This window comes from Calidris pugnax, unplaced genomic scaffold (genome assembly GCF_001431845.1).
Source record: "Calidris pugnax isolate Ruff unplaced genomic scaffold, ASM143184v1 scaffold44, whole genome shotgun sequence".
NCBI classification, from domain to species: Eukaryota; Metazoa; Chordata; class Aves; order Charadriiformes; family Scolopacidae; genus Calidris; species Calidris pugnax.
Genome location: NW_015094506.1, coordinates 34,967,718 through 34,995,118, shown reverse-complemented (window position 1 = coordinate 34,995,118; position 27,401 = coordinate 34,967,718). Strand labels below are relative to the sequence as shown.

Below are 27,401 nucleotides of genomic sequence, written 5' to 3'. Positions count from 1 at the left end.
TGGTCAGGACTTCTAATGTATTTTATACTGTAAACATGTCTCTAGTGTCTGTAGAGCCTTCTGTAGTGAGGTCCCCTGCTGCTAAAATACTGACTAATTGGTTATGTGAGGTTTAAGCAACATGAGAAGCATCCCTAGTGTTGGTACAGTCAGTAAATAGCTATGATATATCTGGGCATGTTTAGTTTGGAGAAGAGGAGGCTGAGGGGGACCTCATTGCCCTCTACAACTACCTGAAAGGAGGTTGTAGAGAGGTGGGTGTTGGCCTCTTCTCCCAAGGGAATAATGACAGGACCAGAGGAAATGGTCTAAAGTTGCGGCAGGGGAGGTTTAGATCAGATATTAGGAAGAATTACTTTACTGAGAGAGTGGCCAGGCACTGGAACAGCCTGCCCAGGGAGGTGGTGGAGTCACCATCCCTGGAGGTATTTAAGAAAAGTGTAGACATGGCTCTTCAGGGTATGCTCTAGTGCCCAAGATTATTGGTTTGTGGGTGGGTGTGATGTGGTGGGGTGTTGTGGTTTTTGTTTTGTTGTTTTTGTTTTGTTGTTGGGGTTTTTTTTTGTGTGTGTATGGTTTGTTGGGAGGTTTTTTGTTGATTTTTTTTTTTTGAGGTTGGACTTGATGATCTCAGAGGTCCCTTCCAACCAGGGTGATTCTGTGATTTATAGCTATAGTATAGATAATACTGCCGTTGCAGAAAGCTGCGATGTTTTTATTAAATTGAATTTATATGTACCTTCTTTTAAAATAATCTCTAAGGCTATAACTTTTTTAAAAAACATGCCTTCGTATTTAAAGGTGGGAAGCATTATGTGATGCTATGTAAATATGAATTATCCTTCAAAAAAGCCCAAACAACAAAACCCCTTTGCTTGAATTTTAAGTATTTACCAATTAGTTATTCTTTTGTAACTAAATTTCAGTTGCAATACTGAGAAGAATCTGAGTTGCTATTCTGCAATATCGTATTTATATTAATTTCTGTGCATAGTGTCATATGCTTTTCTGGTTTTTGTTTAACAGTTTGAAAATTACTGCAATGGTTGTCATAACTGTGTATTGCACAGATGTCTTCGGTACGGGGTTGATCCATGAATAAGGAATTAGGGATAAGGATACACTACACTTAATGTTAACCTTTGTGGCTGAATCCTACCCTTCCAGTGGGTTGTATCAAATGTCTTCCCTATGTAAAAAGTGGACACAACTCACAAATTCCAAATGCCACTTGCATTTTCAGAATCTACTCAGTCTTACTGCTGATGTCACTTCAGATTCAGTAGATCTATAATGTGTTATTGATTACACATTCATAATTGCTGAGTGCTTTGCTTGCAAACTTGGTTTTCGTGCATTTTGTTGAATTTAGAATAAAAACAAGTAGAATGACCTTGCACGGAATGTGATATCAAAGTTACTGTTTTTTCTCATTGTCCCCGCTTCATTTTGCATACTGCAACAATACTAATATCAACAACTTCGCTTCTTATTAGGACGGCTGTGAATGACCTACCAGTCATTCTTGCCTAGCCTCTTTTCTATAAGTAAAGCAGTGTTTCCTAAGTGGAAAAATAATTAAATATCAGTCTTTAAACAAAAGCTTTTGCCTCTACAAATCAGTTAATAATAGAGGCAGTCATTTAAGTTGTGACTTGACACAGGAAAAAGTTTTAGCTTTGTTCTGCTTTCCCATGCCCTCCTTTTTGTAGAAATCAAAATTCAGTCATCAAAATTACCTTCACGCAGATACTTTTCAAACAATTGGCTGTCATGGGATATATTATTAAAATACTGTTGACTTTCTCTTAACCCAAAAAGGAAAAAAAAATCTGTTTTTCATATTAGACTGAATTTTGTACTGATTAAACAAAATAATTGCAAAAATCATGTGGTTGTGATAAAAAGGAAAATAGAAGTTAGAAATATCATTGATGACAAGTTCAATAAGCAGCATCTTACTGTGTTAAGAAATTGGAGAATACAAATTTGGGAATTTCTTTGAAATACTGCAGTTGTGTTCTGAAAGCCTAAAATATTTGCTTTCATCAAGAACGCTCGTGTCATTTATGCTCACAGTCAAACTTGGAGAAGATTTACAGGCATACTTAGCAGGAGGACCCTTCTGCTGTGATCCATCTTCTGCTCTCTAGCTTAAATTTGAGCCTCTTTTAGGGGCACCATCAGGTTTTCTTCTCTTGCTTTCTGGTAGTCTGGATCAGCTCCTGCAAGGATCTTGTGAGACGCCAGATTGCACAGGTGACAGATTGCATCTTCTGTCATCGCTTCCGTACTAGCAGTGGAAAACTTTTCATTCTGTAGCTAAATGTGGTTTGCAGATTTGCATTACACACAATGCTGTAACTGACCTGTAAGCACTGAATAGCGTATTTTTAAATATTTTTTTAAAAAAATTGGAATTTGAAAAGAAAAATGTTTAATTTTCATGAGCTGGGGAGCGTTGCAAAGGAGATGTTGTAATGTATTTGCCCTGATGCGCTGAATAGTGGTCTTACTTAAAAAGCTTAGTTCAATGTAATCAATCGTTACCAAACTAATTATGTGTTCTTTAGCTGAAGATGTTGATTAATTAGAGAACCAATTTATGTGAGTTTACATCCCTAATCAATTTTCAGTGAAGAGTAATTGAGGTACCCTTAAACCTTAGCCACATACTGAATGCACCAGGGTTGTATCAGCATGTCCTGTCATGCCTGTGGTTCGCCCCAGGGACAGAGAGAGCCCTCCACGGGGACTCTGTCCTTGTTTGGCATTTATTCAGGTAAAAAGGCAAGTTGTGCCTGATCTTTTCCAGATGTTTCCCACTTCTTCCTCTTAACCAGCCGTGCAGGTCAGTGCATTGAGGAGAAGCCCCATTTCATCTGCACCCCCACCACCATCAACACCGCTGTTGTGTTGAGGTGAAGAGATGTGTCCTTCCCCTTTACTTCCCTGATTGAAGTCAGATGTTTAGCTATGACTATTCCCTCGGGGTAAAAATACTGGAGGCTCAAAAATTGGATATGCCTTGATGTGAGCAGTTTCTGTTTTGTTTTTGACTACATTACTTGCTATAAAGTTGAAATATAGTGCATGTTTCTCACCATTAACTTAATTTTTGTTCTGCGTCCAAGTTGGATAACGGAGATGAGCAAGCAGCCCAGATCAGACGTGAACTCGATGGGCGACTGCAGTTGGCAGAACAAATGGCAAGAGTAAGTTGTCGCTTTCATGTACCAAAAACATGTAAGATAGTGAGTGGGACAATACATAGTGTGTGTTTCTGGTTTCTGATTCTAAAATGAAGCAGAAGATCATCTGAAAATATAAAAGCTTGGCAGCTCTGATCAAAGTTGTCCAATAATCCTATGTTTCCTCTGTGGCCTTCTTGCCTTTAGCTCCAAGAGTTAAAGTATATTGGAAGCATGTGTGCTATACTCTGTGTGTGCACAGAAAAATGCATATTATATTAATATGATATTACTTGTAAAGCAGTTAAAATTTGCTTGTTTCTTTAAAAAGAAAAAACTATAATTTAGGTCTATGAAGTTCATAAATAACAACTTGGAGGTGTAATCTTCCTAAAAAGCAAATGCTGCCCATAAAATTTTTAAAATAATTTTAAAGCAAGTGAAAATTATGAGCATTATTTAAACTGTTTGTTCATTCCATCTCTAATGTATATGCATACACTGCACATCAGTAGATTTTTTAAAGAAAAAATCTTTTTTTTTTCCTACCAGAACCATTGCTTGAAAATTTTCATGGTTGCCACAGTGTCTACTGCACAGTTTTGCACAGAATAAGCAACTCCATGTCTTAACATGCTACATCCAAGTCAGAAATCAGAGTTTTCATACATACAGTTCTTTTAAAGTACTTAAAATGCAGAATTTTTTGTGAGGAGCCTAATTCTAGCAGCTAGTCCTAATTCTAGCAGCTCTGAGAATTATTAAGATCATTTAAGCCTAAGCAATCAAATGCTGAGAAATATTAATTTTATTCTCAGAGCTCAAAAACAAGGTAAAAAGCTTTTTGATACTGAATTATGTATTCTAGCCTCTTTGTTGGTAAAGAAAAGGGTTTTCAGTGATTACCTGCCTGTGAGAGAATTATTAAACTGCAGACTCAAAAGATCAGCACAGCTCAGGATAAATCTCTGCATTTAGCTTTTTAGTTGCTTTTGAGGTCTCCTTCCTGGTTCCTATAACACATTACTTGCTGATTTTACAGGTTGTTAATTATAAATGAGAAGTTTGTTTTAGCAGAAAAGATAATTTAGCCTTATTAATGGAGGCAAGAACTTTAGAAATATGTTCATCTATGACAGAATAAAATCAATGGGGAATTTGTGCATATATTTGCCCATCTTTCTTCATGTGACCAAATTTAAAGTAGTTGAAATCAAAGTGTGTATGACCTAATGGGTTTTCTACCTAAATCCTAGCCTGGTGCTAGGCTTTTCTAAGATAAACTTTTCTGTGATCCTGTGAAGAGACTACCCAGTGTCTTTTCTCGTGATAAATGCATCCTGAAAATCCATTTTAGCACTCTCAGAATCCAAACCTAAAGGGTGATGTGTACATCAGCGTGATCAGTCCCCGTGGACTTTGTTCCAGGATATATTCCAGTATGTTGCAATCACATTTCCCTATTAGTAGACAGTTCATTTTGTCAATTTATAAAATATTTGAAGGTAACATTAGAGGTATATTGTCCATTGATACACAAATACACGTTTTAGAAATATCTGTGTACATATTCCACCTGGGTTTATGGTTAAATGATTCTGGGTGGGTAAGAGGTTCTGTTTTTACAAATGTCCCTTATGTTATTTTTGATGTGTTCAAATAGATATGTTGTCTGCTGTATTTGAGGAATATGATGGAATTCTCAATTCAAATTACATTCCTTCTTCTCAAAATTAACTGTATTACGAGAGGGGATTAGTCTTCCCATTACTGTTTTAAAGATATGAAGATAGATAGACACTGGAATTAACGCTTTTATTTTTATTATATATTTCTTGGCTGAGAGCAAATCAGTAAATTACGATGATGTATAATGGGGGATGATGTTTTTTTTCCTCCTTAACTTTTAAAATATACCTTCTAAGGAAAGAAAATTCCCCAAATTCGTAACAAGAGAAATGGAGAACATGTACATAGAGGAGCTGCGGTCTTCGGTGAATTTGCTGATGGCAAATTTGGAAAGTCTTCCAGTGTCTAAAGGTGGGCCAGAATTTAAACTGCAGAAGTTGAAGCGATCACAGAATTCTGCGTTCTTGGACATAGGAGATGAAAACGAGGTTCAACTGTCGAAGTCTGATGTGGTCCTGTCCTTCACATTAGAGGTAATCACATATTTCACAGAAAACTTGTTGACAGTTTAAATTCCTAGTATATCTATGTCTTGATACTTCTTTAATATTAGTCCTTCCTTGGTAATTTTAAAATTTTATGTTAAAGAACTAAATTTTTCTTTGTCTCTTTGTTAATTAGGAGTTAGAATACAGCTATATGATGCATTTTCTTCTGTCAGCACTAAAATACATTTGGGTCCACACAGTAATGTGGGCAGTTGAATATCCCACACAAATGTAACTTTAAATGAATTCCAGTACATTAAATACCTAAGTATACTTAGGAACTTAATAATGAAACACTGTTATAATCAGGAACTCATTCATAGAATTTTACAGACAAGTTGTGTTTTCTCACTGAAAGCATTTGAAGAATAAATAACAACAAAAAAAATAGTGGTGGTCATAGCAGACTTTTATAAATTTAAACTAGCTGATTTTTACTGAGATTATTCAGGAAATCTGGTCTATAGGGATGTGGTCCTAATCCATATAGAGCTCAACTGGCTTCAAGAGGAAACCACAAATACTGTTAATTACTTAAACATATCTGATGACAGCATCATAGCTCAGGTCCAATTCCGCAGCTGTGCATATCAGGTAATGCTGATTGCTCTTTCAATAATAACAGAATCAAAACACTTCCCAAGTGTGTATTGTGTATTTGTTGGTCAGGAGGTGCCACGTTTGTGTTACGCACTTGAAATGGCTTTAGTTTGTTTAAGACAACAGATAATGTTACAGAATAAGGATTTAAGTTGTTAAATAGTTTAAAACAAACAAAAAATGTTTCTTTTTTTAAACAATGCTTTTTCTTAAGTGAAATGAGCATCTGCTTTTTTCATGTAATATTGAAAACTCAAATCAATATTTCTTTCCTGTGTCATCAACATACACAAAGAATTGAAAAAATGTCAAAAATGGACAGATGAAAAAGTTTAAATCCTTTGTATAGCAGAGAAATTACTCATCCCACTGTATGCAATTTTAATATTACTAGCTAATAATGTAAAAGCCCAACATCAACTTTCAAAGAGTAGTAAGAGCCATCATTCTGTGTGCCAAAATGTCTTCGTTCATCAAGCATGCAAAACAGGAGTGCAGGCCTTAATAGTGAAGTATATGAAATGATGAAGTAGTTTTATAATCCCTGTGCTGATTCCAGCGCATCACCATCACGTGTGCTCTGTCTGCCTCAAGTGGAATACCAAGTCTGGAATGGTCCATAAATAGCAATAGCAAAGAATAATTCTGAAGCACCTAAAAAGTACCTGAAAAAGTTTCTCGATGATGTTTTCTGTGTTCAAGAAAGTTTGCTTGGTGAGACATGTAAGAAGAATAAACGTTTTCTCTGTGCCTCTAGAGAGAAATATTAAGCATGTACAAAAAATTCTGAGATATTTGGGAGAAAAGCACAGTAAAAGATTGAAATAGTCATGAAATGAAAAATTACAGTAGATTTAATTTCTGTTACATTTGGTGCAGTTTTGCTTTGTTAACAGCCCTTCCCGTCTCACACCAGAAATGCAGGCTATTCGGTCTAGTGAACTTGGGTTTGTGGGTTTTTTTTCCAGTGCTCATTAGAGAAAGCATGTGCATGTTCTGCGAAGTTAGTAATGTACAGTTCATCCTGGGCATGGCAAAAAATGAACATGTTACTCTACAGGTAGCAGTTTTTAGTAGGGCAAATTTTCATTTAAAACATGGTGTTAATCATATAAGTTAAGTTTCTTGCTGGACACGTGCGTGTCTTACTCTTGAGAAGCTAAATCTCAGAGGATATAAGGGCAAAAGGAAACAGCTGAACCGATATTAATTTAGACTGAAATATTGAAGATCTGTTCTTTTTTGATGCAAATGGGAAATTAGAAAATCTGATTTCATTGCAGATAGAATACTTTATTTCTGGAAAGTGTGAAGTCATAAATGCACAATTTCACATTTCTTGAGTAACACATAAACATTTTATGTCTTTTGGGATGTGACAGCTAGATTACAGGGTAACCAGCAAAATCCCCACTGAGGGCTGCTGCACAGGAGCATGAATGAACAGGAAATCTGTAACATGTTGTCATGGTTTAACACCAGCCAGCAACTAAGCCCCACGCAGTCGCTCAATCACGCTTCCTAGTTGGGATGGGGAAGAGAATTGGAAGAGTAAAAGAGAGAAAAAAACCTTGTGGGTGAGTTTAATAGGTAAAGCAAAAGCCACGCACACAAGCAAAGCAAGACAAGGAATTCATTCACTGCTTCCCAAGGGCAGGTAGGAGTTCAGCCATCTCCAGGAACGCAGGGCTCCATCACGTGTAATGGTTATTTGGGAAGACAAAACACCATAACTCCAAACTTTCTCAGCTTCTCTCTTCTTCCCCAGCTTTATACGCTGAGCAGGACGTCACATGGCATGGAATATCCCTTTGGTCAGTTTGGCTCAGCTCTCCCAGCTGTGTCTCCTACCAACGTTTTGTGCCCCCCCACCCTACTCACTGGCGGGGCGGTGTGAGGAACAGAAAAGGCCTTGAGAGCTTAGCAACAACCAAAACACCAGTGTGCTGTCAACACCATTCTCATCCCAAATCCAAAACACAGCACTAACCCAGCTGCCAGCGAGAAAGTCAGCCCCATCCCAGCCGAAACCATGACACAGGTCTAAACATTAGTACAAGAAAAAAAAGTTGGTGAAAATCTCTTTGCAAAGGGCAAAGTGGTGGGGGTTCATGCTGCAAGTCGTTATTAAGATAGAACAGCAAAAGATGTAACATTTATAATGTTCTGGTGGGAATGGACCTTGCTTTTGAAGATAAAAGCTGCTCTGCACGTCGCTAGAAGCAACAGTGACTATTTCTGCAAGTTGGATATTTCCTCAAATAGCCTATTTGCAAAAATTTGTAAATTACATAAATAAAATATCAAAGTAGTAGAAGACTTAATCATTTGTGTTCTCCAGCTGTTGGACAGCTTAAGAAATAGACAAGCGATACTTAGGAAGCTGTTCATCAGCTAATGAGCTAGTAAATCAGCTTGTGACAGTTTCCTTCCTAATGAAATGCAACATTTCTCCGCTGCTAGAATCCAGAAGTGCTAGCAAAGACAAAGGTACTCTGCAATTAAATTGGAAACTCAAAGAAAAGAAGTATCAACATAATAATGAATAAACATGAAGTCTGCATTCAACAAGGACATATATTTGGAAAGTGGAAAGACCATACAGGCAGTATTAGCTAGGAGGATCACTTGTGCTGTCATTCAGTGATCGTTGATCACTTTAACTACTTGAATTCCTGAACCACAAAATATGAGATAGAAGAGATAATTACGTCATTCTGCCTCAATTGCTGTTATTATTTATAAAGCTTAATAGGCAGTGTTGATAATTTATGCATAATGTAAAAATATTGTAAATGACTGTAATCTCACTGTAGTATTACCAAACTAGCAATTTGACAAGATATCTATCTATTACTAAGATTCTGGAAGTTTTAAAGTCCAAGGGATTGTACAGCTAGGGGTGAAGTCTGGCTTAACGTACTTCAATTGAAATGAATTGGGAAATAGGCAAAGGGTTGAATAGCAAAGTACTTTCGTAGTTGCTTGCTGACCTAAGAAACCAGTTGCCTCCACTGAGACCAAAAGTGGTCATTACTTTTGTCACCTTTAAAACAATCAAACAAATACTGGGTTACGTGTATAGGTTAGTTGAGGACAGCTTCCCTCCTGATTAAATGAGCTACATTTTTTCCTGGTTTCTTCTCATAGACCCAAATAGGGCTGGAAAGGAAAGCAGCTTTTCCAAAGCAAGCAGGGAAATGTGACTTTCTTCTCAAATCGTCTCTGAATTAGAAACATCTAAAGTGTAAAAATTCCAATAATTTCACACAGTGACAAACCGTAAGGTTTATAAAAGGCGGAGAGCAGCTGAAGTAGGATGGCATTTGGCTCTTCTAAGCTGTAACTGAGTAGCTCAGAGGAGCTGAAACACTATGTGATCTGCCAAGCTCAGAATTTCCCTGGTGAGGAAATTTATCAGAACGCAGCTGGTAGGGGCTTTTTTCCTTTCTCTTCCTCTCCCCCCATATGCACACCGGACCTGACTGCGAGTATGGAGCTGGGAGAAGGGAAAGGGGTGTAGGCAGCAGGGGAGAAACTCAGCAGCTGATAGGGATGCTCTGGCCTGCCTCCTGCTCGGCACAGCACCAAAGCGCCTCAGAGATGCAAGGGCTGCGACCTCCGGTGTCGCAGCACCATGGTTAACCTCTCAAGATGTGATCAGTGCACTCACTCGTCTTGTTTACAACCTGACTTAGTAACCTCTCCGTTCTATAAATGCTTATTTACATGACTGCTTAAAAGATACATTTCCTCATGTGTTAACATTTAGAATTACACTCAGACTTTAGTCTCAAATTCAACTACTAGCATTTAAACTGTGGTTGGAGTGAGTTTTTGGTTGTTGTCCAAGTAGAAACAGAGCAAAATTTCAATTTCTACTCTGTGTTGTTCAAAGTGGGGAAAAAAAGGTCAAAATGAAAACTCTTCTCTGTGAAGATTTGAGTGAGTGGTGTTTGGAGATTTTTTCTTTTTCTTTTTTTTTTTCACCTACCTGAAGCTTAGTACCGCGGTAGCTGTGCTGTGTCATGTTTTCTGTAGGAGAAACTATTTGTTTTCTTTTCCTCAGATTGTTATAATGGAGGTGCAAGGTTTAAGGTCAGTCGCTCCCAATCGAATCGTCTACTGCACCATGGAAGTGGAAGGAGGTGAGAAGCTTCAGACGGACCAAGCAGAAGCTTCCAGGCCACAGTAAGCCACTCTACTGTCACTGCATCCAGCATCTCTTTCCTTCATATCATGGAAGAACCTGAGTATCTTTACAGTTTTTACAATTAAGTTGGCGCTAGGTTGTATGAAGTTTTATCCTGGGTAGTTATTTTAAATTCTTTTTGAAAAACAAAAATACAAATAATAGTTGTTTATGGTGAAGTAAGTCCAAAGTGTGAATGCTGTCCAAATAAATGCCGTTGAATGTGTGTGTGAGGAAAAGAGCTGGAGACTGCAGCATTGTGTTCTCACCCGCATCCTCTGAAAATACAAACCTCTCGTTAGATGTTAGCCCGAGGTGATTTTGTGTATTCTAGGTTAATGTCCAGGTGGCCTTGCGGAGTGTAACTTGTACAATTGGTGGAAAATCAATACTCAGTAATCAATCTTTACAAAGCTTACTCACCTGCTGAGCCTATTTCATTTTAAATTATAGGATCCACTTCTTTCAATTAATTTTTGAGGGAGACAGTCAGCAAACTGACTTGGAAGGGGATAACATCATGCCATCTGTAGCTGAACCAGTGAGAGTGGCAGAGAGGAAGAAAATTAAATGTGTTTTTTCGTTGATTTGTTTGACCTACACACTGACTTCAGATACTTTTCTCTCTGTTAAAATGTCATTTGGAACCTTTTGTAGATAACTTTCCAGACAGCGCGTTGGGGTTTTACTGGCACCATAGTGTGCCTTGTGAAAGACAATTTAAAAATTGTAGTTGTTACAGTATCTGAGAAAACATCTTCAGTGGGGTTGAGATCATAGTTTCTATTACATTCAGACCACAAATACAGACTTTTGTTAGGCAAAATTATAAGCACTAAGTTTTATCTGCTTTTTCTGGTGTTGGGAGGAAGAGAAGATCTAATTTGGTGGACTTTCTCAGCAAATTTCCTTGGAAAGTCAGCCAGCAGCCTACTCCAGTAACATATTCAGACAGCTTTGCAGAACTCTAAGCGTGTGGGACAAGATGTAAAATGCACTTGTCGCAGTCCCTGGCAGTGTTCCTTCTCTAGGGCATGGGTATGCTTAGTTTTATCATTTGCATGTAGTACGTGAGGAAGTTCTAAGAGCAACAATAGTGTAGAAGACACACAAATATACGCATTGAAGCAAGGTCATAAGTCGGGGAATGCCCTCATGGAGGGCACAACTCCAAGCTGTGCTTCCTCTTCAAACACAGAGTTGCTCTTATAATGTTCACTGCAACAAGTACCTCCAACCTTTGCCTAGTCAAGGTTCCTGTTTCCTTTGATGGTGTGTCTCTCCTCACCCTTGAACTTGTTAGCTTCGGGTTTTAGTGCTTAATTAATCCCTGTTGTCATTGGTGTGGGTATTCAGATCTCCCTAAATCATAGAAGCATAGAATCATAGAATTGCCCAGGCCGGAAGGGACCTCCAAAGGTCATCTAGTCCGACCTCCCCGCAGTCAGCAGGGACACCCCCAACTAGACCAGCCTCACCTTGAATATCTCCAGGGATGGGGCCTCAACCACCTCCCTGGGCAACCTGTTCCAGTGCTCCACTACCCTCACAGTAAAGAACCCTCTCCTCATCTCCAATCTAAATCTGTTCCCCTCCAGCTTGAAGCCATTGCCCCTCCTCCTGTCACTGCAGGCCAATCAGCTAGAATACACAAATTCTTGAATTCTTTAAATTCTTGGGCACAGTCATTCTCCTTCCAGAAAACAGTTTGTAGATGGTAAGGGTTTTGTTTCTCGCTAGCAGTTTGCAGATACGGTGAACAAAACATGGCAGGGGTGGTTCATGGTCAGTTCATAGTTTACTTATTACATACTGAGGGCTGCAGGTTAAGGTAAAGGTTGTAAAACCAATCAGAAGGTATCAATGCATCCAGTAAAAGTTAATAACAGATTAGTTGATATTCCTACCTGTCAAAGTAGAAACTTTGTGAAAAGGAAGTTTCAGAATAGATGGAATCAATACAAGAACAACTGGAGTGTTTCAAGGAAAAGGGGCAATGTTAGGACCTGCTCTGAGCTCGTAAACTGATTTAGTGGATTTCAGGCTCAATAGGTATGAGTTGATTGAATATAGGACAGAGACAGGTTATGGGCTATTCCATATAAGTCATGTTCTATGAACCATATTCATATGTATTTGTATGGAAGAAATTAGGCATCTATAGGAAGTGGATGATTGAGAAATGCCCTGAGCCATACCCTGGAAGGACAGGAACAGGAGTTACTGGTGCTGTTGACCCACTGTCCTAAAAAACAGTGTAACTTGAAGGGGCATGGCCAACAGAGCTCTAAAACCTATCTAGTTCCTGTGCTCTTCTGAGCTGTGCTGTTTTCCATTTCTGGCAAGAGCAATTGTGAGACATTGGCATACAGTATGATTATGAGCATATAGAGACATGTAGTTTGTGAGCACATATAGAGATGTAGTTTGAGGCAACAGAGGAGGATATTAAATTAGACAAGCATGAAATTAGGAAATTATGGGCAAACAGTAGAGAAGATGGAGGAAGCTGCCTATGGAATGGGAGATCCTTTATTCCACAGTTTAATTTTTCTGTTAGAGCCAAATCAGGTTTTCTTGACAGTAGCAATATTGCTTTTTTTGGGGGGTGATGGTGGAGGGAACTAAGAGGGCTTGGCAGAGTTTAATCAGAAAATTGTGCTGGTGGACAAGAGCCTAGGAAATACTGTTATGGCAGGGAGTAGTGCCCACGTTTCAGAAGACTTAAGGTGTCTCTCTTTTTTTCTTTCTCCTATCCCAGCTTGTGTCCAGTCATTCCGAAGAACTTTCTTACTTTTATGACCAACGCATCCCTTGCCCCATGCTGTCACCTGTCTCCTCTTGCCCCCCTGCTTCTTCCAGCACTCATCGCTGTTCTCTGATAGGGACCTGCCAGGGTGGTCACAGAATCATAGAATGGTTAGAGTTGGAAGGGACCTTGAATATCGTCGAGTTCCAACCCCCCTGCCATGGGTAGGGACACCTCCCACTAGACCAGGTTGCTCAAAGACCCATCCAGCCCAGTCTTGAACGCCTCCAGGTGTTCATCCATCCACAACTTCTCTGGGCAACCTGTTCCAGTGCATCACCGCTCTCACAGTAAATAAATTCCAATCAAATCTCCCCTATTTCAGTTTAAAACCATTACTCCTCATCCTATTGCTCTGCTCCCTGATAAAGAGTCCCTCCCCATCTCTCCTGTAGGCCCCCTTTAGGTACAGGAAGGCTGCCATAAGGTCTCCCCAGAGCCTTGTCTTCTCTTCTGATGGGGAGGGTCAGTCACTGGGCAAAGGGTTGGATGTTCTCCTGTAAAGAGGAGGTCCAGGAAGAAGTGGAAACAGAGGTGGCTTTCTGCTCCTTCTGGATGTTAGTAATGGTACTACAACTGGGAAGAAAGATGCCTCCTTTCCCCCTCGATCCTTTGGCAACAACAGGCAAAGTCACTCAAGCAGAGGCCAGTGACCAGCTGGGCAGGCACAGCCAGTCTGTCTCTTTTCCCATACAGAAAAAACAAGCTGGCAGCTGCCCTAGGCTACTGCCTACTTTGCCTGCTGCTGGCACTGGCTCCTCACTGGGATAATTTTCAGTCCTGTCATTCTGGTATGAAGGAAAATAATCAGTGAGGCTGGAGGAGAAAACACAAAACTCATCCCCCGCTCCCCAGCCCCAACACCATAAAAAAAAAAAAAAAGAATCAAGAAGAACTGTTGTTAAGCTTGACTCTTCAAATCACTAGCAGTAACATATTTGAACTGACAAATCCCAGATAAATGAGAACATAACTTCAGATTTTATATAGGACGTGCAGCTAGAAAAGGGTAGCAGAGTTCTCACACTAAGCGTAGAATGAGACTGTGATGAAAAGTGAATGATTACCACCAGCCTGCTGTGGGAGACTGCTGGCAAGAGCTCCAAATCATGCGCTTGTCACACACATTTTCTGTAGTTGGTTTATCGTTTTGAACTGGTAGCTACGTTTGTGAAAAGAAGCAGTATAAAGAATTATTTATGCCTGGCTTTTTCATCTGCAAAACATTGGTGTACGCAGTGCAGTGCTGCTGCTCAGTCAGAAGTTTCAAAGGCTTTGACAGTGAAAAGGAGAAAACGAGATACTCAGACAAATGCTTCAAAATGGAGTGCAAGCCAGTGTGACCTTAGAGTGGAGATTAATGGGAGCATGAGTCAAGGGCAGACTTAATTCAGGATTTGTCCACTCTTCCAAAATGCTGAGTATTTTCTAAATTATTTTTATGATTGTGTATTTAAGTATTCCCCTGAATCCCTCAATGCTTCCATAAGAGTAATAAGAAAATTGGACACAATTAGACACAATGTTCTTTCTTAAAGGGGAAACACCTAATTAGAGTCCCAGAGAAGACAGCACAGTTTTATCCTGACAGTTTATCAATAAGAAATGTTTTTTAGGTTCTTATTACTTGTCTGTTTTCTCTTGCCTTGAATAATAATTTTGTGAGTTTATACCAAAGTGCTTCATTCCCTTCTTTAACAACCTAAATAAAGCACTGTTTATATGTATCTTACATATAACATGATGATTCTAGTGGTCATTCTAAATTGTAAATGCTATAGAATAATATAGTTTGACTGAGCTTAAGTCATAGACAATTTTACAAACAGATCAGTTAGACAGCTTCACATGCAAACCCTATAAAATTTTTATTACTGCCTGTGAAATATTTCTTCATTCCTTCCAACTGTTTCCTGCCTTTTAGCCCTGCTGAAAATCTCTCCAACATAGGCTGTGACCTTTTCTGCTGGAGATCAGTGAGCAGAGCCTTCAGAGGACCCCTTCAGTCATATGAAGCTTTGCATAACTTTGTTGGTGTGACACCACAGGGGGTCATCTTGCAGAATCCAGTGCTAATTTCATTTTTCAAATGTTACTGATGTGGCTTAGTTTTTAGTCTTGTGGAGTCTGGTGTCCACATGTTTTCTTATCATTGATTTTTATTTGTTGTAAATATTAAATAACATGGTTTCTTGAAAGTGTTGTCTTTTGGGTGTGTATAATCATGCCTAAAGATAAAAGATGGCAATATGCTATCTTTTATCACTACAAGTGACATTCTGTTGTCACATTTATGCAATAGAAAAAGATGGTATCTTGCATGATGAGAAAATTTTAATGGAGCCAGGATATTCTTCATGTAAACAAGACAAGTTGATTGTATTTTGCTACCAGTGATTGCATAACCTTATAAAAAGGGCTATTATATATTAGAAGTGTGTGAAGAATACATGATTAAATATCTGACCAGAGAAGGCAGGGAACCTCAATCAAGACTGCACAAATAAAGTAAATGCTGCTCACGTTCTTTTTATGCAATATTCTGCCATCATTAATTTCATAAAGTATTTGAAGTATGAGTACTTGTGGATCCATTATTAAAGATTACTTAGCTAAAATTTTATAGAACAGTTTAAAAGAAAAAGAAAAGGCTTACTTTCTAAAATTTAGAACTTCTTTAAACAACATGGTCACTCATGAAAAAAAAATACTTTTTAATAGAACTTTTTGTGGATATGACCTAAGATGACATTTCTGAAGCGAAAAAGGTTAGACAATATTTATAACCTGCGACTGTCATGTTCCGAGCATCCGCTGGTTTTATTTCCTCATCATAGTCTCTGGAACTTTCTAATTTTTATTTTTGATTAAGTGAAACGACAACTGTCACCTAACTTGTGGTTGCATGACAAAGATGTACAGTATGTAAGGAAAGAGAAAGGACACCTACTCTTTTTTTTTTTTTCCACCTGCTACTGCTCTGTCTGGTACATCTGCATAAATGAGGTTAATTTTGGTCAGTAATACTTTAATTATGCTGTTGGTTTTCAGTAATCATTCCTTATATTGTTTAAATAGTAGGAATCCATGTTATTGCTCTTGCATGGGAGAAAAAGTAGAATGACAAAGTTGTTCCTGGCTCATATTGGTTCGAGTCTTAAGTATAAAACTAGAGACTAAACACTGGAAGAATGAGGGACAGAATCACAGGTGTTTGCTGACCAGATAGGCAGTAATTGAACTGGCCTGCTGCTGCTGAGCTGACCAACTCTCCTTAGGGTGCGGAGGGTTTTTCTGTTGTTTGTCTGGGTGCTTTTTCATTGAAATGAGTAGACTTGCACATGGGATTTTTACAGAGGGATAACGAGATTGCCGTTTCACAGTACCTGATCTAACTGAGCATAGCTTTTTGTTCATATGCTTCCTATTATATCTCCTATTATATTTCACCTGTTCTTTTGACTATTACCTCTGGAAGTTTTTTACTCACAGATAAGTGCAGTGAAATCCAGCGTTCATCTTACAGAGGGTAATTGTAGAATTGTTCCGCCTACTTTGGACATCACGACTTATTTTCTTTAGAACATAAATACATTTTATGCAACATTTACAAAAGTGAGGTTGTATGTTAGAGAACCTCTGTGTATTATTAGTAGCATCTCTTCAAAGGCTAAAGCCTTAGAGACATAATTACATTGATGTGAACAATGTAGAAAACTTGGTGAACGTGTGATCTTTGAATAAGTATTTTGGAATTTTAGGGAAGCTAGTGGGGTAAGCATCATGACAGGAAACAAAGCATGTCGTCTTTCGTAAATTAGGTTTCATATGGCTGCATAATAAAGATTATTATAATTTGCTCTAAGATTCATCTTTATATCTTTAAATGATAAATTCCTTCATGGCTTTCATCTTGTCATATATCAGTAAGTCTTTCTTTTTGAATTGTCATGATTGGAGCAATTCACAAAATAGGGTGGAAGAAATTACCTTTCAAAAAATTGGATGCTATGAGCAAATACCATGTATGTCAGTCTAGTATCCAGCTGTGAAGAGGAGAAAAGAAATTGCCAGTAGGAAATTATCTGATGTTTTCTTGGTTCTGCAAAATAAAAGATGGAGAAGAAAAAAATACACATTTATCCCAGCCTGTGTTCTGGATTAATGGTGGAAAAGTTTCACAGAAGGAATATGGATTCAGCTTAAAATTTACATGACAATTTTATTCAGTTTTTCTTGATGCCTGATCAATTGCTTGCTTCTTTAAAGAATGGAAATAATACCTAATCAGCTCAAATATAAAGAGCAGTATGATACCCACAAAAAAAAAAGATACGGGACTCCTAAAATAAGTTTCTATGCTATGTTCTGTCATTGCTTACTATTTTATATTATCTAAGAGACTTTTCACCTCTCATTGCAGAGAAATGTGAATCACATACAGACTCTTAATATTAAAAGAAATTTGAAACTCGACTGGATAATAAGCTGAGCAACCTGATTTTAACTGGCCTTGCTCTAAGCTGGGTTTGAGCTAGATGACTTCCAGTGGTTCCTTCCAGCCTAAATTTTACAGTGCTTCTATGATTAACTCCCAAAATATTCTCTCGTAAGTCTAGCTACCTAAGGGACTTGTGAAAACCACTGCTGTTAGAAGGGAATATTCACTTGTCAGAGTGTGGCATAGAAAAATTGGGATGAGAGGAGGGAGGAGATAATTAGTTGGTTGGAATCTCTACTGCATTTGGATGGTTAGCAATAAACATAATCCTTCTGCCACGAGGGCATATCTTTTTTTCATTTTCTTCACCTTAATCTTTTTGATTATTCTGGCTAAATCCTGGTTGTTCTCCTTGCTCCTGTGTGCTCAGCATGCTAATAATTGACTGAAAGCAGCCAGGATTTCTGCCCTGGCGTGATGTTTGCGCTTCTGAAGAATGTGGCTTTGGTGTGCTGCCTTCTGCTGCGGTGCTTAGACCCCAGGCAGAAAGCTGGTGGGATGAAGGCTTTACAATTAATAGGTTCTCTATTCAGAGATGGGATATTAACTCTCCTCATCTAGTGTCCCTGCTTGAAAGAATAGCTGTTTAGGGGTGACTGTCGCCTTTTAAAATGTCTAATGACATTATATGTCTCCTGCAAGACTGATACCAGTGTTATTTCATAGTGCATTTTGGAAACCTTGGGGACTGAAGATACATGTCCCACTGTTATCCCTTTCACTATAACAATCAGGACTCAGAGAAGGACTGTTTATGTGCTCCTTAATGTACATGATACATCTGTTTGCATTCTCATTCCCACCTGATCCACAGAAAATGGGACCAATATTTTGCAGCCAGCCATAAGTTTTCTTTAACATTGTGCTAAAGCATTTGTACGTGTGTCATCCAGCTTCAAACCGGAGGGCATTTGGCTATGGATGCTGTGGTGTTGAGCCAAAGGCAATTAAATCCTGCTTAGAAGAAAAATGTTTTGGATCAGGCTAAGGCTCATACTAATATAGCTACATGGTCTCTGGCTGGGCCGAAGTGAAGGCAAAGACAGCTTACATCTGCCTGTAAAGTATCATGTAGAAGGATGGTGGTCTGTCAAAAAAAAAAAGTTGGGATTGGGAAGGATTACCTCAAATTTTACCTCTAGTCTTCTTCTGGAATAGTCTGGTAGGTTAGATTTGAAATTTGTTGTTCAAAGTGGTCTGCACCTGCCTCATCTTTTGAAAACTTATTTCTTGTGGGCAATAGTCAACGTGAAAACAATTTCTTTGGATTTCTCTTCAATTTTGATATGATCAGAATGTCCCATTTTACATTTTTTAAATATTCTTTTCTTGTGTCTTGGTTTGAAGAGACCTTTCAAAAATTTGCTTATATTTGTTGTAAGCAATATAGTACAGGTCCATTCAAAATGACTGCTAAAAATTTGACTAGGTGCAGTGTTTGAATTGGAAGAAATTTTATGGGTTTATTTAGTTTTGGTTTGTTGCTTTGGGTGAAGAGAAAGGTTTAAAAGAAGTTTTAAAGGGTTTAAAAGAAAGTTTTTGCTTTTGCGCCCTGTTCAGGCTAAAAACACTTTGTACATCTTAAATGCTTATGAGACTCAGAAGTTTGTCACCGTGCCATGGGCAGACTCTTTGCTGTCGCTGTGTTAGTATGTGCATTGATCCTCAGAGGTGTCAAGAGGTCCGGTACTTCTAGAATACAGAATAGTCCACTGAACAGATGAAGGAAAAAACGAATAGATCTTGAAATTTCTTAGTAACTACTGAGCATATAAGGTACGAATCTACAGGTTAATGTGCCTACTTGAAAGCCATACCAGCAGATTGAGTGTAGGAGGACAGCAGAAACAAAGGCAGAATAATGTAGACAGCTGATAAGAATAGTAGGAGTCAAAAGGAGGAGTAAAAGGGGTTTCAGAATAAAAGAGAATTGGTGTGAAGCCAGATGGAATACTGTAGTTTTCTGATTTGATACCTGAGTTTTCCTTGATAAACTGTGCAGGCTCAGATAGGTCAGTCTATTTTGTGATTTGTTTCCCACATCTTTAGACTGAGATGACAACATCTATCAGCTTCATCAAAGTGCTGTCGGTTCATCAACTTTTGTACAACATTTTAAAGGTTTTAAGTGTCACATGAATACTAAATAACATGAAATAAATAGGATTTGCAATTTTTAACAATGTTGTGATGGATTCATAATTATGTTTTTCAAGGCAAAAGTGAGATAAATACGGATACAGGAATTTTGAGAACATAAATGGCTGTGTCTTGCCTTTGTGACCATCACCAGCCCCTGGCTGGGTTTGAAACTTTGTGGGAAACGGGAGTTAATGCCTCTCATGAATTCTCTACATGGTATGTAGCAATGGTTCCCAGTGCCTGGATGTGTGTCAGTCTTGTTACATACCCTTGAAAGACCAGCATGTCTTGGTTGCCTGTATGGAAAGTGAAATGGGGAAATAAGACTAAGTAATATTTATTCATACTGTTTTATGTTTGTGATGACAATACTTGTCATAATAACATTCTGTAGTGTTAGAGTGCACTGTTCTCATTGTCAGTGTAGAAATCCTAACTGAGTGTTTTCACTTAATTGCTTATTATAGGTTGAACCATTCTTTTAGTTTTGCTTTCTGCTTTGTATTAGGCACTTTTTTGTTTTAAAGAATAACTATTCACAATTTTGGGTTTTTTTTACAATTTTTTTTTCAGATATCAGTAGTGGTTTATGTTTAAAAAGAAATACATGATTGTGTCTAGCTCATTATTAGCTCTGTGATAAATAGTAATTTTGACTCTGTGAATTCCTTTATTTAAAACAGTTATTATTTTTACCAAAAGCAAACTCTAAAAATACCTCACCATATGATCAAATTATTCTTTTCTCCCTTTCATGTTAGTCTAGTTGTGAAAAGGGGCTTTACAATACAGCAAATCCATCAAAACACTCTATCCTTGCTCTTAATGAAGTAAGGATCCGATTCAGAACTTTCAGTTCCTCAGAGCAGAGTTACAAGAAGAGTTTGCCGACATTTTGTAAGAGCCAGCCTAAAAGCCTTTAATTTTGCTGCTGAATCCACAGGGGGAAAAAAACCACCATTCAGTCTTTCTGAGTGACTATACTAGAAGTGATTCGACAATGCTTTCAGAAATTGAATGCCGAGCTGCTTAGGGTTTGCAGGTACAGGTGCTGAACACCCAACTTTTCTATAAGGGAAGTGCTGAAGAGATGGGTGGTTAGTTTATGTTTCAAACTGCTAGTGTGCTTAGTCAAAAGTTCCTACGTAGATGGAAATAAATGAAAATTATTTTAAAAAATAAAAGAAAAAGTAAGGGACAGTAGTGTAGACCCTGCTTAGGTAGAATCAAATGTGACACTTAAAGGCAGTTGTATGGCTTTCCATCCTTACATCAAAATTTTCCTTTTTTCTGCACTGCTCTTTCCTGCTGTCATCCATCGCTGTAGAACAAATTATTTTTTTCATATCTATATTTTGTAGTTTTAGGAACATTTTGATGGGAACCTCAGAGGTAAAGCCATTATTATTGTAATGCTCCTTCACTAGCTGAAAGCCCTGAAAGTATTTATGCAAAGTATCAGTTTTTCTGTAGTAGGGATTGTAAAACAATAAATCTGTAGTTCTCAGCAGGATTTCTGCATGAAATAGTGAATTCACAGTAACACGGGGAAGACCAGAGTCAAGATGTACAAAAGACTAGATGACTTTAGTGAAGAAGGGCCAAGATACTTGGCCAAGCTCATGATTTAGTTTGCCAGAGTGTGAGCTTTGTCTGTGCCTGTACTGTAAAAGAACATTATGATTTGTTTAAAACCTTCTTTATGCATCACCTTTCAGCTGCAACTTAATGTGCTTGCTCTGATAAAAGAAATTATGCTCTTTGCACTTTCATCAAAATAAATGAGTAATTTTCAAATAGAGAAATAAGAAAATGTAGATATTTTTTTTTTCCCCACAGGAAAAATATTTGCAACCTAAAGCACATTTGAGGCATTATAGAAAGGTACTAACATACAAACTCTTCCCCTTGTGGTTTCAAACTTGAATTCCAGTTCCCACTGATGTAATTGGGAATATATACATAAATATAGATTGAATAAAATAGAGATTATAATATTGCATATAAGGAATAATCATTACCCTATTAAATCATCGATGCTGCATAATAAGATTCTGTCACTTGTGCAGTAATATTTCAACATCTTTTTTCAGAAGCACTCATTAAGGGGTGAAGTGGGAATATTTGTGTTATTTTGTAAGGTGTGCAAAAGACAGAAAGTGGACACACCATCAGGTTGTAGGAGACAGTTGTTAGCGATAAGGCCATGATTTCTTGTGGGGCATCCTGGTGTCAGTCATTGCCAAACGGATGGGTATTTCTGTGCTCGTAAGATAATAGGAAAGTATGAAATTTCAGCCGTTATTAGTGGAGAAGAACTAGCAGCAATTAGTAACAACTAATACTCTCTTTGGGAGTCTCGGTAAAAAAGCCAAAATCAGATAAGTATGGATTTAACTCTATTTTTGTTTGGCTGAATGGAGCCTTCACATCAAATTAAAGATTTATTGTCAGATCTCTGTGGGGTAACTTCTGCTGCTGGTCCAGTGACTTGCGTGCTCTCTCACGTGTTTTCTCTCTCTGCCTGTATATGTGCAGTTGCAGTTGGTAATATGCAAATCTTCGTAAATTCCACGCTCACACAATACTTTGCTGACAGCAGAATGTTTGTCAGACCTGGATTTAAGGTGTTTTGAACTATGTTAAAGCATCAGTGGAGTTAGATGTGTCAGGGAGAGGTGCTGTGACTCTTATCTGTCTTTTTTGTTTCCTGGCCTTTCACTTCATGACTTGCTCTGTGATTATAATATCTAACCTGAAAATTATACAGACCTAGTTTTCTGCAGTTAAAGTATGTTCCTAGACAAAGTCGAAACAACAAAGCCAGTACAGATTCTTGAAACAGTTGAGACATGGAGATATTATAGAGACCTGAACGTTGTACTTCCAGTCCAGCTCAGCGATGAGTGAAAATAAAGTGCTGGTAACCCTCTCAGTCCCATGAAGCAGTAGGATGCCTAAAAAACTGGATTTGGTGGGTCTTCTTGCTCATTCCAGCTCTGTAGCACATACCTGTATGGATAGGGAATAAGAAAAATCTATCAGAAGGCCTCTTAAGGTGATATAATGAAGAATTAAGAAATCTGTTGAGGTTGATTTATGCAGTAGATTAAAACCAAGAATCAAACCTGGAAAGATGCAAAAGGAGGCACCAAGGAGACCAATATACTGTGATATTGGTTTCAAAAAGGGCAAGATTTCCTAATTGCTGAGGAAGATCAATTATTGATGGTGCAAAATTCTTTAGACTTGATATTTTGGCAGAAAGACAATGTTCCAATAAATAGGGCTAAAATAAAATGTCTAGATGTTTGCTTGGAATAATAAATTTTATAATATTCACTCCCATGTAAGACTGGAGATTTAAGATCTCATAAAGAAAAGTTTTGACTAACAGAGACCATGATTAGAGTGGAAAACCTTGAGAGAGAACTTCACTGTTTCCAGTGTACTAAATGTGTTCCAAAATGAAGTAGAAAAATAAATTTGCTTAGGCTGGATTCTGTGACACAGTGATAAATCTTTACCTGAAATAAACATCCACCTCCCTGCTGGTAGAGGACACTTTTACAGTGAAGGGAAATTAATTTTGGCAAAGGACTCTGTCAATAATTATGGCATCAGCCCACGTACCTCTGACAGAATCGTAAATATGGTGAAAAGACTGGGGCTTATGGTTAAAGATGATCAACTGCAATCAAATCGTTGCAGTTTCTGTAGTAAAAGAGAAAGAGTAGGTGAAAGGAGAAAAATTATGTCTACAAAGGAAAATGATGTGGCAAAATGAGAGCATGAAGAGGCAGGATTAGGGATTTTTTTATACTTAATGTTGATGGTTTTAGAGGTTTCAAGTATGCTGCACGGGCTACAGCTGACAGCGCAGTAAGTGACACTACAGCATTTAGCACTAAAATTATTGTTACTTTTGACTACTTTTCTACCAAGATTAAAAAAACCCAGACAATTATGGGAATTTTTAACTTAATCTAAATACTGCATGAGATCCACACTTGTTTTGAAAAAAATGTTGCACTTTCCATCTGGCCGCATTCAACACCAGTATCAGTCACATTAGCAACAATCATTGGACAGATATTCAGGGCTCCTCCAAATGTGTGGAAGTGGCTGATGTGCTGTTTCCGTAGCTTACATATATTTGGTAGTTAAAACATACACCGTTACAAATATAAAGCATTAAATTTTTCTTAGGTTAAGAATTATGAAAGATATGCTTCTTGTAAATAGCAATTTCATAAATTAGGTGAATTAATTTACTTGTTCTTCCTTCTCATTTTCCTTCCACTGTTCAGTATCTCCATAGCAGAGCAAGTCTGAAATAAACTGTCTGCATCGTACTTTGACTCAAATGAGATCGAAGTGGCAGATACAATTTCCTTCTGTTTTCACAGAAAACCAAGTTACAACGTAAAGGTTCACCTGCTCCCCTGGTTGAAAAGTAAAAGTCAGCTGTAGGATTTATTTTCCTGCAGAAAATATTTCATTGTTATTGCTATTGAAAGCTAAAATATAAAGAAAAGTAACTTTTCTTTATTCAGTGCTCAAATTCTGGAGGCCACATAGTTAGTTCTAATTTAAAAACAGTCAAAAAGTTGTTCAATTAAACAACTAAAAAGTTATTCAGTCTTATGAATAATGCGAACAATCTTTTGCATGGTAGTTGGCTTTTAATTTGTGGATCAGAAAGACATTTCTGAGAAGGGCTGTATTTCTCCAGCAAAATATTAGGGTACAACCCCAACCTAAAAGAAAAATACAGATTTGTCTGACCTATACCTAGCAGCTTAGCTTTTAAATTTAATGGAAATGTTCCACTACAGCTACTCCAATGGGATCAAGAAGATGTGAGAACAGGAAATATTAGTGTTTCAATAGGTATTAATAAATGCATTTGAGAGAACACGAATGTGTTTTGGAAGAAAAATGTTAAATTTTTGAGAAACCAAGTGGTTATAATTATATTAGCACATCTGTGACCATCTGCTCTACCAGATAATTCACTTCCAAAGACATGGTCCTAAGAGGCTATCAGAGTTAGCTGAAGTCCCAATCAGCAAGGACTGTGAAGGAGCATGGAATGTTTCCACCATGAACATTAAGCTTTAGAAATAGATTCAGACCATTGCTTTTCAGCCCAGGATTTTCATTTACTGCTGCACACGGAAAAAGGGGTGGGAGAAAGATGTCAGTCAAGGATAGTGATCAGATCTTATGTTAAAGATTATTTCCAGTACTACATTAGTGTCAAAAACAGGTGAATGACCCAGTGTTAGTCCCATCCACATCAGTCTCTCATTGTGCATCTAAATTAGAGAAGTAAATTCTATGAGGCTCCTCAGGCAAGGGTCAGGTGTGCCCCATCTCTCCCTGCTCTGTCCTGCAGGAGTGGAGCCTGGGGATGTCTCTGGAGAAAGCTGCACCACTTTCTGGGCAGGTCCTGGAGCAGGTGCTGGGGTGCCCCTACCTGACCCTCAGCTTTCAAAAGCTGAGCAGCCCCTCCGTGATGCTCTCTTTGTTGAGAGGCTGGGTCTTTTCTTTTCCCTTTAGTCAGCATGACTTCTAGATCTTTGAAGAGGGGCTTTTGTTTCATTTTGACTTTTTTAATGGAAGCATCTGTCAATTGTTTGGGTGGTCCTATCCATGGTGGTGTGCACAGTGCAAGGATTCTGTAAGTTCAGGACATATATATTCTGGTGCCTGAGAGAGAGTCCAGGTGACAAAAGTGCTTGTGTTGTGTTTGACATTGCAAGGCAGCATTCTTCCTGCATAGTGGGATCTGGAGGGGGAGAGGAGGCTGAAGATACAACTATCTCATCTTTTATGAAAATGCTTTTTCCTTGGAAATCTCATTTCTGTATTGTGACAAAACCTGCCCCTGGGACCAGTGCTGGGAGGAGCAGCAGGGCTTGGCATTGTCTTGTCCTGCGGCTGCAGCATCTATCATCAGATCACGAAACAGGTTTTCTCCCTCTCAGGAAGGTAATTTCTCGTCACAGTCCCTGTTTCAATTACCACTTTGGCTGAGATCAAGGCAATGTCCACCACATACAGAGTAACCATCTATCTAATCCAGACAAAGCAAAGCAGACAGAATGCAACGTCAGATTTGGTTAATTTTCAGTGACCCTCACTTTCGTATTCTGGAATGTGTTCAGCCACCTGTAGGACTGGTTTATACAGAACCACCGCTTTCTTAAAGCTTTTGGTTTTGATTGCATATTACTTTCTGGACTTTATCTTGCATTCTGTAACTCATGTTACTCGGGGGTAGGTCTTTAACCTATTAGATCCCTTTGCTGGAGGGTTACTACTCTTGTCCTTTCCAGCAGTGGAGAGTCCATGTAAATTATTCTTGAATGGTAAATTAAAATGCTGCTTTTTGAAAATGAGGCCCTCTAGGATTTTAGCTTGTGTAATACGTCCTTTTATAGACCATACTCTTAAGGTCACTTGTTTTCTTTATTTCTGTAGTTTCTGCTAATCTTATTATCTCAAGTACTGGGAAAAATGAAGAGAAACTGGAGCTGCGCTTACTTTTTGCATTTTGTTTGTGCCTAGTAATGTAATCAGAATCGGTATCATCGATGCAATGAGTACCATGCAATTGCTCAGGAAAACAGAATAGCTTGTCGGAGGAGGTTGCAATCTAATTTGTATAACTTTCCTCTTTTATGTACCACTGGCACACAGAGGGGGGGAAAGGCTGACAAACAGAGTGTCTTAACCGAGATAAGAGATTAACAACTAGAAGTTTGTCTGCCTAATTTAGCTTCTCTAAAAGCATGAAGCCTTGTGGCAGTAATTATCTTGCAGAGCTATAATCACTCTGATAAATAACATTTTTTTCCTTTTTTTTGCATTTCTATTTACATTTTTCCTACATGTTTGTACTGAGTTGCAACATCTCATAAAACATAAGGCTTTCTTTTGGCAAGTCTCTTACTTTCTGCATAGTTTGGTCACCTAAATTTAAACATATAAGTATTTTTTTTTTAGAATTGAAATGTGATTCTTTGCTGAATTAGTTTGACTTGTATGCAACAGGATAGTGAATGTAATATATTTAATGGAAAAAAAGATCTCTCTTTTTCTTATTTTGCTTTCTTGCTTGCTTCTGTTTTTCCCTATGTGGATATAATTTCAGGTCTTCGGGTTTTACCATTAACAAATTTATGATTGATTTTTTTAATGACAAAAGTCATACAGAAAAATCCTGATTTGTCTTATCACAGAGAAAAGCCAATTTTCCCATGTAGATACTTAATCTTGGATGCTCAAAAATGTAGCTCCCCTCTCTCTCCCGCCCACTCCCGCAAAAAGTTCGGAAATTAGGTTCTAGGAGTGCATTAATAAATATTTTATGCAAAAACTTACAGTCCTACCCCTCTCAGGACTATCCTCTGCCCCAGTTAAATTCTGTTCTTTTATTTATTGCAGGTGGGGAACTCAAGGAGATTTCACCACTACTCACCCTCGGCCTGTTGTCAAAGTAAAACTCTTTACAGAAAGCACCGGGGTGCTGGCACTGGAAGATAAAGAACTGGGAAGAGTGAGTATTATACATAGAAACAAGAAATACGTGAGAAACGATGCGTAGGAATGCGAGTATTGATAAAACATGCCATAAAACGGTGTAAGGTATTCAGTACAGCACCTGGTCTGCTGCAGTTGTGCCAAGCAGTGCCTTTTCTTTTAAAGGGTGGCTTTTCGTAGCTCAAAACATGGTATGTTGACTTGGATTGCCTTTCAGAAACTTCCATCAGGGATCCAT

General features: G+C 38.1%; 1 protein-coding gene across 1 annotated transcript in view; it reads left to right on the top strand.

The window, feature by feature from the left end:
* CADPS2 (Ca++-dependent secretion activator 2) overlaps positions 1–27,401 on the top strand; it is a 294,288-nt gene that overhangs the window by 72,840 nt on the left and 194,047 nt on the right. Inside the window, exons 6-7 of the mRNA XM_014963349.1 lie at positions 10,038–10,159; positions 27,068–27,179. Coding sequence (XP_014818835.1) covers positions 10,038–10,159; positions 27,068–27,179 — 234 coding nt within the window. The remainder of the gene's footprint in view (positions 1–10,037; positions 10,160–27,067; positions 27,180–27,401) is intronic.